This window comes from Myotis yumanensis, unplaced genomic scaffold, assembly GCF_028538775.1.
Source record: "Myotis yumanensis isolate MYYU_CA2020_CCGP unplaced genomic scaffold, mMyoYum1.0.hap1 SCAF_16, whole genome shotgun sequence".
Classification (NCBI taxonomy): Eukaryota; Metazoa; Chordata; class Mammalia; order Chiroptera; family Vespertilionidae; genus Myotis; species Myotis yumanensis.
In genome coordinates, this window is record NW_027223767.1 from 53,509,224 (window position 1) to 53,523,437 (window position 14,214).

At 55.3% G+C, this 14,214-nt stretch overlaps 1 protein-coding gene across 3 annotated transcripts in view; it reads right to left on the reverse strand.

Moving 5' to 3' along the window:
* B3GNTL1 (UDP-GlcNAc:betaGal beta-1,3-N-acetylglucosaminyltransferase like 1) overlaps positions 1 to 2,481 on the reverse strand; it is a 30,189-nt gene extending 27,708 nt beyond the window's left edge. For 2 of the 3 annotated variants that reach the window (XM_070394138.1, XM_070394139.1), the window contains exons 1-3: positions 2,442 to 2,481; positions 1,014 to 1,130; positions 815 to 914 (exon numbers count right to left, since the gene is read on the reverse strand). In XM_070394138.1, the coding sequence (XP_070250239.1) occupies positions 815 to 914; positions 1,014 to 1,130; positions 2,442 to 2,456 (232 nt within the window). In that variant the 5' untranslated portion in view covers positions 2,457 to 2,481. The remainder of the gene's footprint in view (positions 1 to 814; positions 915 to 1,013; positions 1,131 to 2,441) is intronic. The other variant, XM_070394140.1, reaches the window with a different exon arrangement.
* Between the last annotated feature and the right edge of the window lie 11,733 nt (positions 2,482 to 14,214).

Below are 14,214 nucleotides of genomic sequence, written 5' to 3' on the forward strand. Positions count from 1 at the left end.
CTGATGTTTGGGGAGGCCCGACCCTTTGTGAGGGGAGCCGTTGTCATGGTCACAGCAGAAAAAACTCAGGCCACAGTATGGCATCAACATTCCTTACTCCTGGAGAAGAGGGTGGGATTGTGTTTTATTTTTATTTTAGCAAGTGATCACATTATTAAGAAATGTTTTGCTCTACTGTGATAGAAAATGATAATAAATGAACCTTAATCCAGTTAAAGTAACCCAGGAATCCTGAAAATAGATACTTTGGATCTATGTTAACCAATATTTCCTATTTAAGAAAATACTGTTACAGGAAAAGATGTCCTTTCAGATATAATCAAATTAACTCCATTTTGTTATGTGTAATATGGGATCTGCCTTACCTAATTTCAAAAAGACAGCAGGATGACTCCGTTTTCTTTTTCACAATATTACAACAAATTATTTTGTCATTAGTAGAATACATTCAAATGTGATATAGCTCTAGTTATAGCTAATCAATAAAAAGTATTTTATGAAAGACAAAACGTTTTTATTTACTGATTTTATTTTTTTTTAAAGAGAGAGAGGGAGAGAGAGACACACATTGGTTTGTTGCTCCACCTGTTTATGCACTCATTGGTTGATTCTTATATGTGCCCTGACTGGGGGTCGAACCTGCAACCTTGGTATATCTGGGGACACTCTAACCAACTTAGTAAGTGGTCAACTTAAGTATTACTCAGGATGCTTTTCAACAGGATTTAAAAAACACAAAACTACCTATGTATATAAGTAGATTAAAAAACCATTCATTACAGCTGAATAATAAGCTAAGCATATGGTAACTGACCTCCTCTGGGAGAAGGAGAATCGTGCCCTCCAATGACTACGAGGATACCGGAACCTTCTAGCTTCACTTTCCATTTTTCAATGATAGCCATAGACTTGTCCTGAAAGCAAGAAGGCATGGGCAGGTCAGGAAACTCCCATCAGAGGAGTCCAACATGACTTGCATGGGGGGGAATTGTCACCGGGAAGCTCATAAGTACCTTACTGGCATCATTAAAAACCGAGAGCTCCATGGAGCCTTCGAAGTCCTGCTGCAAAACAGACCTTAAGCACTCGTCCAACCAGGGCTCCGCATTGTGGACGGGGAGGATCACAGACTGGAATCCAGAGAAATGGGTTATCAAATAGTGTGAACACTGAACACTCATTTCCCGCAGGACCACGCGTGACAAAATAACCCAAAACCAGGCTTCCAGGGAAAGAATGTGCGGACACAGTCTATGCCTTCTCTCCACGTTCCTCAATCTCTGGTTCCAGGAGATGTATTTCATGTTACACGTCCCTGAATTGGTTTTTGGGATTCTTTTGAAAAGGAAACAAAAATCTGAAAGGCTTCAAAAATGTTCCCGATTCCAGGGCAAATTCGTTCCCAATCACTTGGCCAGAAACACCGTCATTGTGGCTGAAACAAGCATCTGCGCATCTTCCAACCCAGTCATGAAAATAACCGGGGGTCCTTTTCTGGGCGGGATGCTCGTGTTCGGTAAACCAGGGTGTTGGAGAAGCAACAAAGAAACCCGTTAAAGACCCTCCCCATGTTCATCCGGGCGGGGCGGGGCGGGGTGGGTGCTGGGCCGGGGAGGGGATCCCGCCCTCTCCGCGGCTCTACTCATTCCGCAGATGTCGTGCCCTCTTCTCCGAGAGCACAGGTAAAACAAGAATTCCTAAAGTGGCCGAAACCGGTTTGGCTCAGTGGATAGAGCGTCGGCCTGCGGATTCAAGGGTCCCAGGTTCGATTCCGGTCAGGGGCATGTACCTGGGTTGCCGGCACATCCCCAGTGGGAGATGTGCAGGAGGCAGTTGATTGATGTTTCTCTCTCATCGATGTTTCTAACTCTCTGTCTCTCTCCCTTCCTCTCTGTAAAAATTCAATAAAATATATTTAAAAAAAAAAAAGAATTCCTAAAGTGTACGGAACCGACTTCCGGTGAGCCGTGCACACTCACACATTCAGCAACGCAGACCACCCGGGGACGCACGTGCCGCGGCGCGGACACCTGCACACGCCGCACGAGGATGAGTGTGTCACAGCAAAAACCTCCGTGCGGAAACGGTTCCGGAGGCTCCGAGAGAGACAAGCATGAACACACAATTCTGCGTTCTCCGGGGGCTCTGACCCAGCGCGTGTCAATCACAGAGCAGTTCCGTGCACTTGCTCCACTTTGGGGAATTGTTTTTTTCAAGAAAAAGAAAAAAAGAACCTGTCTATTCAAGGTCTGCCAGACAAAGCATGACGGGAATATCTGTCACGGGGCCTGGACTCGGTCCGTCCGCGTTCCGCCGGAGCGGGGGACTTTGGGCGGAGACCACCCGAGGCAAGCCCAGAGGAGGTGGGGACCGTACCGGACACAGAGGCGGGAGGGAGGGGGACGAAAGGGGACGGGAGCGGGGGCGGCGCGGCCACCTACCACTTGAGCCCGCATGGCCTCCTCCTCCGGACGCCCCGCCCACGTCGACCTACGGCGCGTGCGCGGGAGGCGGGTCCGAGGTAGCGCCGCCTCCGATTGGCACAGAGAGACGCCAATCAGGCGGGGCGGGGCGGACGTAGTGGAGAGGCGTGGCCTAGAGCGGCCGGAGGACCACATCGTCGGGCTTTTGGCCGTGGGGACCCTTGTGTCCGGGGTTCCGCTCTCATCCTCTCCTTGACCCCCGGAAACCCGTCCTCATCTGCGGGGGTTTACAACGCCCAAGTCCTCGGAGGAGTCAGGGGTCACCGAAGCACGTGGGTGGCGAGGAAGGCGCACGCTTTGCGGATGGTTACGACCTAAAATCCAAACCTTGTCCGTGTGAAGGAGGCAGGGGACGGGTCCTCTGCACTGTCTTACCTGCGTGGGGACACCTACAGGCCGGGCGTAGGGAGGTGGGAGCCGAGGAAGGCGCCCTGCGGTGAAAGCACCTTCCCTCCCACGCCCCGCCTGCGCCCCGCGGTGCCTCCCCCCGACCCCCCCACCCCCGTCCTGGAGGCCTCGTTGCCTGGGGAGTTGGCCCCGCAGTGGACAGCGCTCTGGCCACGAGCCAGGTGGTCCGGTGCCAGCACACGCGGGAGGGAGACAAACGGGACCCGCTGTGACAGGCCAGCAGTGCCAGCACACACTCGGGGTTAGTCCCAACTCCTCCAAATTAATGAGCAAGTTTACAGCCGTCGCTGCAAGGACAAACCCTTTAATGCTCCGAACTAAGATTACGTGCAAATCCTTCTATAAACTAACCACTACAACAAAGCCAACCTTCTGTTGTAGGCATCCCTTGAAGTGTAATTTTTCCTTAAATTGCATCACTATGAGCAAAGCCTGTCGTACAAGTTGAAACTCCTAGGTCACGTGAGTAAAAATGCAGTCTTATCTAAGGTGGAACACGCTCCCTGGGAATTTGGGGTGGTTACCAGAGTATGGGCTCTGATTCAGAGCTGGGGCCCCAGTAATCAGTGGGAGGAAGAGATGGGGGTGCCAGACACCCCCACATCATGTGCATCGGACTTGGGCTTGGCTGCTCCTGCCTGGCTTTCTGTACATCTATCAGCTGCCAGAAACTCTCTTTTCACTGTGTTCTCCTTAACTTGGAGTGCGGGTGAATTTCCCGCCAAAATATAAGATGGCTCTGTCTTTTGGTTTTGTTCCATCCACCAAAAGGGTGGATTACAAACAAATATTTGGTAATACGCAGTTACAATCGGCCCGAGTTTACACGTTTCCCGCACTCCACCGCAAATCTATATGAACCGAGTTAAAGACGGCTCCCGCGGAGTACGCGCAATTCACGCGAGCCGACTTAACTCGTTTCCCGCACTCCAAGTTAGAATCGGCTTTTTGTAAGCAGAGTGCCAAGAGGCACTTCAGAAATGCAGTGTGTGGCTGGATGGGGCCTGAGGTCATTCCCTTCACGGTAGGAAGATTGTCAACAGAGACCAGGCCTGGGGACTGACACCCCCTGGAGGGGGGCACGGGGAGGATGTGGTAGAATAAAAAGGTGAACAAAGTCAAGGACACCTGCAGGGAAAGCGATGCAAAAGTCCCACTGCTCACTGTTGGTTCACCAAGTGACATAGTTCTTTATTTTTCTTTATTTTATTTTCTAAATGCACTGTTTAGTGAAGACTGGCTGTATTCAGAAGACCACCAGCCAAGGCCTCCAAATTTAAAAACTGATCAACAGCCTCTTACGATGCTGGTGTAGATGGCAAAGATGTGGCTGGGGACACCAGGCCCAGAGTCAGACACTACCTTCAGTGTGTCAGTGAAGCGGTGTGTGTGTGTGTGTGTGTGTCAAGCTTTAACAACAGCCCGATGTTCCCTGACAGCTCACACGGCAATACCTCCAAGCAAGTGTCCCTTCCAAGTTTCCTGATGTGATGAACCCCATGAGAGCCCTGGCAGGACCTCCCCGGGCAGCGGGTGCTGCTGGGAGGTGCAGAGCTCCCCAGCGCTGTGGAGGGCAGTGCCCAGGACTGTAGGAGATTGAGTGCTCATAACTGCCCAAGCACCCTGATAATAGGTCTGTTCACGAGGGAGCAGCCAGCTGTCAGCGAGTATGACATGCGCGGATGTCTCTCTCCTTTTATTTTGTTTTGTTTTCCCTCTTGTTTTTTTTAAAGGCTAGTTGATAGTCACCGAGTTGATTTAAGAAGCCAAAGCAGGACTTCCTACCAGCTGAAGGAAGTAATGAGGTTCCCATCACAGGAAGCATTTAATTAACAGCTGAGAAAACATCTGGTGTGGACGGGTGGCAGTATCTGAGTATCACGTAGGATGTTTTTCTTAGCCTGGGTGCTGCTTCCTTAACATGTAGATCCCGGGCCCAGAAACCTGGAACTCACTGAGCACCTGCATGAGGCTGATCACCAATGCCTCTAATTTCAACTAACAGATCCACGACTTACAGGTCTCCTCATATTGGTAAATCTTCTCAGCTAATCTGCAGAGCCTGAGTCTGGGCCTATGCAGGGAGGGGTTCTGCTCCAGGAAGCTGGGGCCAGGAGAATGAGGCAGGCCAGGAGAAGGGGTAAGGACCAGGGTGCTCTGTTGAGGGGGGTCCGCATCATGGTCCTTTCTGAGCAGAGAGCCCTTCAGCTCTCTCTGTAAGAGGTTGGCATCACTTCTGTGCTTGTTTCAACGTTTTAATATTCTGTTAAAATGGATGGGACCCTAAGCAAATAGGAATAAGTTTAATATTTTTAAAAGCTAACACTCAACGGCAAGAGTATGTTAGAACATGTCTTTGGAGGACACGTCTGGCCTTTTCACCACCGCCCACCGTGCCTGTCGACATGACTGCTGTGCCTCATGAACTAAAGATGCGGAAGCATAAGAACTAATAGCCGGCAACACGGCATCAGCAGACCTGGGAAGAAAGGGGGTTTGCCCTGGACCGCAGCTCTGGCAGGCCTATCGCCTCTGGGTTTGTGCCCCAAGCAGCTGTTCAACAAAGAACAAGGTTGAACCAGCTGCCTCGAGATTGTGTCTGCCCTGAGCCTGCCCGCAGCAGATTAGTCGAGAAGATTTACCAATGTGCAGAGACTTGTAAATCATGGATCTGTTAGTTGAAATTAGAGGCATTGGTGATCAGCCTCACGCAGGTGCTCAGGGAGTTCCAGGTTTCTGGGCCCAGGATCTGCATGTTGGCTCCTGAGTCTCGCAGTTTGCAGAGTGGAGGAAGCGGCATGAGATATTCATGTAGCTGAGTGGGGCCGAGCCAGGAGCCAGGAAGAGTTAGCACGTGCGGCCTCTCCCTCGTGGGCCCTTTGCTCAGAGTGACCGAAACTCGCAGAGCCTGCTTCCTGACTGTGAAGGGGGTGACAGCAGTGGGGGGACACAAACTTGTGGGCTGCCAGGAAGGGGTGAACAAGTTCTGACACGTTCACCTGTTACCTTCACGGGATGATGCCTTGGCGACTGGTGTGGCTCAGTGGTTGAGCATCGACCTATGAGCCAGGAAGTCATGGTTTGATTCCCAGTCAGGGCACATGCCCGGGTTGTGGGCTCGATCTCCAATGTGGGATGTTTCTACTGCTCTCTTCCTCTCCATTTCTGAAATCAATAAAAATATCCTATAAAATAAAAGACAAATATGCAAATTGTCCCCTCAACCAGAAGTTTGACCGCTCACTATGATGTGCGCTGACCACCAAGGGGCGGTGTGGAACACGACAGGCATCAGCGACGCGGCGCTGGCAGCGGGCGGCAGTGGAGGTGCTCCTGCCCCAATGGGCCCCGACGAGCATAGGACTGCGGCGGGATGGTGGAGCAGGTGAATGGGTGGTGCCAGGCCAAGGCAGGTGTGAGCAGGGTGACCAGTTCCAGCGGCAGGAGGTAGGGATGCCGCACGGCTCCCAGGCGCTGAGGGAGCCGGGTGGGGCCCAATGACTCAGGCGGATGGGGGTGCGTGGGGGTCTGGGAGCCCAGGTGCTGCCCAGGGCCCAGAGGTCAGCTGGGACGTGCCCTTCCACGCCAGACATTCGCGCTTTGATCGCCAGCCAGACCTAGGGACTGCACTTGAGCACAAATTTCATGCACCGGGCCTCTAGTATATATATAAAAAGAAAGAAAAATAAACATGACAAAAAGGTCAGATTGTGGGTTGATGGGTGGTGTCCATTACTCCTGACACAGGGCCCACCAGCAAGGACCCAGGCCAGGGCTCGCTCAGCATCCTCCTCCCACCCTTCCCCACCCCTAGAACCCTGAAAAACCCGGGGCATCTAGGGTCCTGACCACCCCCTGGCTGCTCTGGGTCTCAGGTTTGCGGGGAGTGAGGGGGTTGCATTTGGTCTTATTTCCCAGAATGTCTTCAGGTCAGTCCTTAAAACCCGCCCCCCAGTAAAGGCCTCTCAGCCAAGAAAAGCACCGCTCTGGTCCTGGGAATGAGGTGGGGTTCGGTCAGGGCAGCTCAGTGGTAACCCAGGACCCAGGGGTGTGGGAGTCTCAGATGCGCTCTGTGGCCGGGAGCGAGGGCTGTCTGGGGAGAGACACGGTTATTTTTGCTTTATGAGGTTAGGACTTCCTGATGGGACGTGTTTGGAAATGCAGGAAGTGCGTGGGCTGGGCTCGGGGAACGTGCCTCTGAAAGCTCCCTTCTCCGGGCTCGAGGGCACTTTCCAGCCGGGAGAGGAGGAGCTGGGGCCGGGGCCTGGGCCTGGGGGTGCTGCCGCTTTGTGGCAAGCTTGATGGTCCTCCCCAACATCGCCTTTCTCAGAAGGAAAAGATGTGCACAGTTCCCCAAGATGCAGATTTTTCAGGAAATGGTCTGAGGTGCTAAGATCCATGGAAATCGCAGGCATGAGCAAGGAGATAGAAAACAAAGTGAGAGAGTGCCATGGAGTAGGGGGGGGGCGGGGGGCTCCTGAGGTTGCCAGAGGGGCCGCCATCTCAGCCCTGTGACAGGTGGGGCTGGGAACCTGGACCTGAGCTGGCCCTGCCCACCTGCTACTGCGGCTCAGAGCCGCATAGGCCCTTCCTCAGAAGGTTCTGGACACAGTGTGTGCTGTGTGGCCTTTTCTCCCGAAATGCAGGTGTGGGCCCAGGACTAGGCCCATCTTCCTGCCTACCTCGGGCTCTTCCTGCCTACTTCGGGCCCTCCCTCTGTTTGAAGTCAGGAAGGCCGGCCTCAGGGCAGGTCTGGGCTGGGTTCTGGATCCAGGGAGACCGTGCACAGGACGAATGAGATGGATGGTCTGCAGTATGTGGCCCAAGCGTGGGCCGTGAGGAACAGACACCCACGGCCAAGGGGACACTACACGCCCTCCCCGGAAGCATCTGTGACCCCCTGGGGTCCCTCAAGTCCTGGCGAGCACCTACTGTGTGCAGTTGCTGGGGTGGGGGTGAGGGAGGAGCGAGACATGTGCCTCAGGAGCAGCAGCCAGACACTGCCACCCAGCCCAGCTCTTGGCACCGCCCTGAAGACGGCAGTCTGATTCCCTCTCGGGGAGGGTGGAAGTGGTGGGGGCAGGAGGGCCACCTCGTGTTCCTGCCTCAGGTCCCCGCCTGCACCCTGCCTGTGGCTTCGGGGTTCAGGGTCCCTGACACTCAGGAAGGGTCAGGAGGGACCGCGGGGCGGGCAGGCTGGGCAGTCGCCAGGAAAGGAGCCTGGACATTCAGAGGCTGGTCACCCTGGGAGATGGCAGCCGCTCCACCCGCCCTCGGCTGGACTTGAAAGAAGTGAGAACAGACAGAATTCAAAGACGCCAACAAAAGGGCTTCCTGTTGACACCAGCAGACTTTAACTCCTTTCTCCTCGCACCCGCGTTGGCGCCTCGGCGGGCGCTGTGTCCCCCAGGGCGGCAAGCCGACCTCGGAAAAGAAAGTGACGGTGCTGGTGGCTCCCGACTCTTCGATTAGCCTTTTGAAAAGTAGGTTTGAGATGCAGAGCCTGTCTCACCGACACCAGCGCCAGCCTCTGGTCCCTGCGATCGCCCTGTGATTTTTCTGGGATTAAAGGTGAAACAGCCACTGTGGACGCTCCTGACTCAGTTTACCAAATCCCATGCAGACTCTCATGCTCATACACGCATGCTCCCCAGCACCCCCCCCCCCCCCCCGGCCCCCGACTCCACAACCCTGCATGGGGTTCTGGGGCCCGAACTTGTCCCGCCTGTGGGCACCCTCCCTGAACCCTGGGTCCAGGGAACGCTAGGCCCACTCGGCTCATGGGATTTCCCAACACCATGGGGAGAAGTGACTCCCAGCCCACGCTGCACGGGCCATGTCTTCATGCAAATGGAACCTTCGGGACAAGTGGACAATGGCCTATGGCCGCAGTGATGACCCTGGCTTGTCCACTATCTCACCTCCTCACACTCCAGGGCCCGCAGGCCTGTTCTCAGCCTGTCCAGCAGGGGGCAGCCCTACCCCCATCCTGACGTGGCCGCTCCCTAGGGCTGGGCCAGTGGGATGGGAGGCTAATTGCATGGGAGGGGACCCGGCCCACCTGACAGGCTCCGGACCCAGGTGTTTTACAGCCGCCCCTGCCTGCTTGCCTGGGCTGAGTCACTCAGGTGTGGCCTGTCTCTGGGGCTTCCTGCTGGGGCCACGGAGGGACGAACCTGCCATCTGGGCCCTTCCCAGGCAGTGACCAAACTGTCCACTCCATCCCCACCTCCGTCCACAACCTCTGCAGCCTTCCCTGGGTGACCCCACTTCTCTTGGGAGGGCTGGAGGGAGAGTTGGGGCACATCTTGGCTCCTCAGTGCCAGCCCTGGCCTCAGTGCTTGGCTGCTCCCTCTCCCTGCCTTCTCCTGGCCTAGAGGACACCCAGACCGGACGGGCTAGGCTCTGCTTCCCAGCCAGGGGCTCGCAGAGTGGAGGGCCTGCTTCTCTGAGGTGCTGCCCCCAGGGAACTGCGTGCAGACATTACAGCTCACCACCTGGGACCGGCAGTCTGTCCGAGTGAGATGCTATCGAGACCAAGGCAGCTGCTGCCAGCAACAGCGATGATGGTGCAGTCATCACACTACCCCCCCCCCCCCCCCATGGAGCTGTGCTTCCCTCGGAGAGGCCGGCCGCACACCCAGGGCACACACCAGGCCGGTCGGCTGGCACGCGAAGCCCACGCCTGGCACGTGGCCCCCTGGCCGGCTGGCGGGAGCCCCTCAGCTCCCACCGGCTGGATGCCCATTTGATGCCAGACAGCCACACTCAACAGCAAATCAGGTTCAGGTTTAGGTGGAGGGTTAGGGGGTGAAGCTGCCAGGACGCTTGGGCTGTTTCACAACCTAATTACACGCTGCTCCCTGTAGTTACTAAATGTCCATTACAAGCGTTTGCTTGTGCTACATCATCGAACCACAATTACAATTACGTCCCTGTGAGAAGGTCAGCGAAGGTGACCTCAGAAATGACCTGGGAGGTTGGGGGTGTTTCCATGTCAGTGACAGAAGGGCAGGCAGAAATGATTTTCAAATGCCAAAAGAAAACTTCCTGGGCATGTTTAGGAAAAACTCTTAACGCTTTTCAGGAAGTGTCCGGGTTCTGGGGAGGAAGTCGATTCTCCAACCTGGAAGCTCAGGTGACTGGCCATTTGAACAACAGAATGGCCATCCATACACATTTGAAGACCTCGACACTGGGCAGAAAACACCAGCGTTTACAGCGGTTGGGCCATGTTAGTGGTGCCCAGAACTCACGCTGTGGGGAGCATGCCGAGGCCTGGGGATAGAGTCCCCTCACCTGGGGCCGCCAGCTCTGCCGAAGGCCATGGTGGCACCTGGCGCCAGAGTCCACACCTGTGCAGAGCCAAGCCTGTCTGCTGAGATAAGCAAGATCCCACCCACTTTGCAGGAACAGACTCAGAATTGGACCCTGACCCACAGCCTGTGGGAACCAGATCAGGGAGAGGCAGGTTGGAGTCCTGGCCCATCCATCACCCTCAGGGCCTGCATGCGCCCCGATGTTCAGAGGCTGGGAAAGGGTATCCAGCCCCACAGACCCTGCTCCCCCTGAGTCTCCTTCCTCAGGTGATGGTTCCAGCTGCACTTATAAAGAAATTACTGGAGCCCTAGCCAGTTTGGCTCAGGGGATAGAGCGTTGGCCTGCGGACTGAAGGGTCCCGGGTTCGATTCTGATCAAGGGCACATGCCCAGGTTGTGGGCTTGATTCCCAGTGGAGGGTGTGCAGGAGACAGCCAATTGATGATTCTTTCTCATCACTGATGTTTCTGTCTCTGTCCCCCTCCCCCTTCCTCTCTGAAATCAATAAAAATATGTTTTAAAAAAATATGCAGGTGGGACGGCGGGTCCTGGCCCTCAGCAGCTGTCGCCCCGCATGAACAGGTGTGGAGGGGCAGCTCGTATTCGTGACTCCGGCGGGTTCTGGTCTCACACTCCAGTCCCAACAATCGCCCTGGCACTTGGGGAACTGTGAACGCAGGGAGGCACCCACGTTTTGCTCAGATCCCCGGCTCCTTTCCCCCTACAGGTAGGGGGTGAGGGTGGTCCCCTGGCCCCTTCCTGGTTTGACCAGGAGAAAGTCTCACTGGTAAGTGCCCCTCAGCTGTCCGTGGATGAACACACCCCAGCTTCTCTTACCACCTGGGAGGACCCCAGTTCTAACTGGCAAGGACCCTTTGGGTTTATAACCAATCCCTCGGGGGTCTCTTTGTTCCGGGCCAGGCCCTAGGAGGTGAGGTGGGGTGGCCGCCCTGCCCGGCAGTCTCCAACAGCCATGACCCACCTCATCCTGCAGGTGGCTTTGCAGGGCCAGGAGGGGGTCGGCAGCCCCCACCTTGCGGGTGCCTCCCCAGGAGCTGAGTGACGCTGGGGGAACCAGTTCTGCCACTGTAGCCACACCCTGCGGCTGTCTGTCTGTTGGCTTGTTAGGAGGAGGGAAATCTGGAAATTCCTGCTTCTGGGACCTTCGAGGAGCCAGAGGTAGCTGTGTCCCCAGCGGGGAGGGCCTATGACAGAGGTAGACCTGACAGGAGCCAGGCCAGGCCCTTTCCTAACAGCCTATCAGGTTCTTCCAAGAACGCTGCCAGGCAAGCCGGCTGCCTTAGCTTTTATTTTCTAATTTACAGACTTAATCTTTGGGTTTACAGAGAAAGTGAGCATCGCACAAGAGTTCCCATATGTCCTCCCTCTTCCCCCTCTGAGTCCCCATGATAAGGTCTGTGTCACAGTCCATGAGCCAATAGCAATACATGTTTAACCAAAGGCTGGGGGTCCACTCTCAGGTGGCATGGTCCATGGGCTGTGACAGTGCATGTCCTGTGCCCACCGCTGTGCTGTCCTAGCTTTAGGGACTGGGGTACAGGGGGTCTGGTCACAGCCCTGAGCCTGGGGGGATGGGAACCAGTTCAGAGACATTCTTTCCCCTTTGGCCCGGTGGTCTCTGGGTGCTTTATAAAATTAAATTTATGAAGGTAACATTGTTCATAGCATTGTTAAAATTTCAGGTGTGCACTATTATAATCTGATATCTGTGTGCCCACCACCCACAGTCTAATTTCCCCTGTCACCATATATTTGACCCTTCACCCAATTCACCCCCCTCCCCTCTGGAAACCACCATTCTGATGTCTGTGTCTCCCAGTGTGTTCTGTTAATTTGTTCATTATTTTTTGGTTTTCTATCCCACATATGAGTGAAATCATACAGGGTTTTTTTTTTGTTGTTTTATTTTTTATTTTTATTGATTTCAGAGAGGAAGGGAAAGGGAGAGAGATAGAAACATCAATCATGAAAGAGAATCATTGATTGGCTGCCTCCCACATGCCCCACACTGGGGATGGAGCCCCACCTGGGCATGTGCCCTGATGGGGAATCGAACATGACTCCTGTTCATCGATCAACACTCTATCCACTGAACCGAATCGGCCAGGGCCGTTTTTTTGTGCTTATTTTACTTTGCATAATACCCTCAAGAGCCATCCGGGGCTAGAACCCTGAGCAGGTCACTCTGGCCAGCAGCGCTTAATCTCTGCATGTGTCACATGGGGGGAGGTATCCTAAAGCTGCCTCCCCTTCTCCTGTGTGAAGCCACAGGCCCTCAGGACCTGGGGGCGGCTTGTAGGGAGACGGGCGCAGGGTCAACACCCTTCCTGGGCACAGAGCTGGTCGCAGGTTCCAGAGCCTCAGCTAATAGCCGGGTGGTGGTCTCCCTTTGCCCGTTTCTCGAAGCACTTCTTCACCCTGGCTCTTGCAGGGATGGGGACAGGGAACCCCATCTCAGTGGGGTGAGGGGAGGAGTGCAGCAGGCCTCCTGGGGCCCAGCCTCAAAGCTGACCTTGGTCTCAGGGTGAAATCACTGTTTGTGACTGGGCAGTGCCATCCCCAGGCTTGGGCTGGCAGGGTTGACTTACTCAGTTCCAGAGCTGCTCCAAACATCCTTCACCTGTAACCACCTTCCAATACCTGCAGGCCCTCCCCTTGCCCAGCACTCCTGGGGGTGCTGTGTCCCTGCCCCAGATGTTTTGGGCCTTGCAGCCCCTCCAGAGTGTGGTCACTCCAGCCCAATCCGACTCCAACCTCAGGACAAGGATGCACTTTGCTAATCCACAGGAGCAGGAAGTCTCACACACTCACACACACACACACACACACACGCACACACACAGTTGCCCTCACCCCCCTCTCCCCGCACCCGGTCACTTGAAATTCCTCCTGAACTGCATCTTGGCTGGAAAAGGGAGGCTGAAACAAGGTCAGGTTTCTCCCCCATTTGATGCTGTTAGAGGCTCTGGAGCCCCATCCACACCAGAGTCCGAGGAAGCAGAAAAGCTGGCTTTTGTGATGATGGGAGTGGCTGCCTGGGGGCCAGACTCCCTGCCTCTGCCTGGCAGACCCTCCTCCTCCTCCTTCTTCCTCGACTGGCCCAGCTTTCTGGCATCACCCCTTCCTGTTGGGGCTGGGGCTGCTCGTGCCCCAATGTCTCCCCCGCGAGATGCCAGGCACACGGTGGCCCTAGTGACCACCGGGCGAAGGAGCCTGCTCTCCTCAGGCTGTACTCACCATCTCGGTCCTTCTAGAGCGGGGTCTCCGTGTGAGGCAAGAAGTGTTAAAACATGCAATACCTGCCTATTTAGTCAGGGGCACTGTCCCTAACCCTTTCCCTTAGTGTCCAATTTAAAAATGGCAACAGTGAACACAGTAGCCATCTGATGTAAATGAATCAAAATTACACCTATTTTTTTGGTCAGAGTGGCAAAAACATATTTTCGGTGTGCCACAGAATTTTAGCAACTAGTTTATGTACCATGAGATGAAAAAGGTTGAAAATCGCGGATCTGGACTTTAGGGGGGCCAGGATTGCTGCAAAACCCCATAATGCAGAGGACGCACCCGCACCCTGAGAGTCACGTGGGTTTGGTGAAGCAGGTACTGAGCGGGGGACCCTAGTGCCCACAGGGATGCACAGGAGCGGGGCCTGTGGTCAGCAAACCCAGACTCTGTGGAGCGGGTGCTCGAGTCCACGCGAGGCCGCCCCAGTGGGGCCTCCCTCCGCCACGTGCCCAAGAACGGGATGGAGCCTGAACCTCCACAAACTACACTCAAATCCTGCGGAGGGGGATGGGTGCCAGGAACAACCCCGATGGCTCAGGCAGTCCCGCAACCCAGCGCCATTCGGAGCTCAGTGTGCGTGATGGGCCGAGGCGCCGCTGCCACGTGACGACTACCGGCCGGGCGCTGGGCCGGGGTCCGCACAGACTTGGGGTCTCGGGTTGTACCCCGCCCCGCATCACACGGCCAGAGACGCG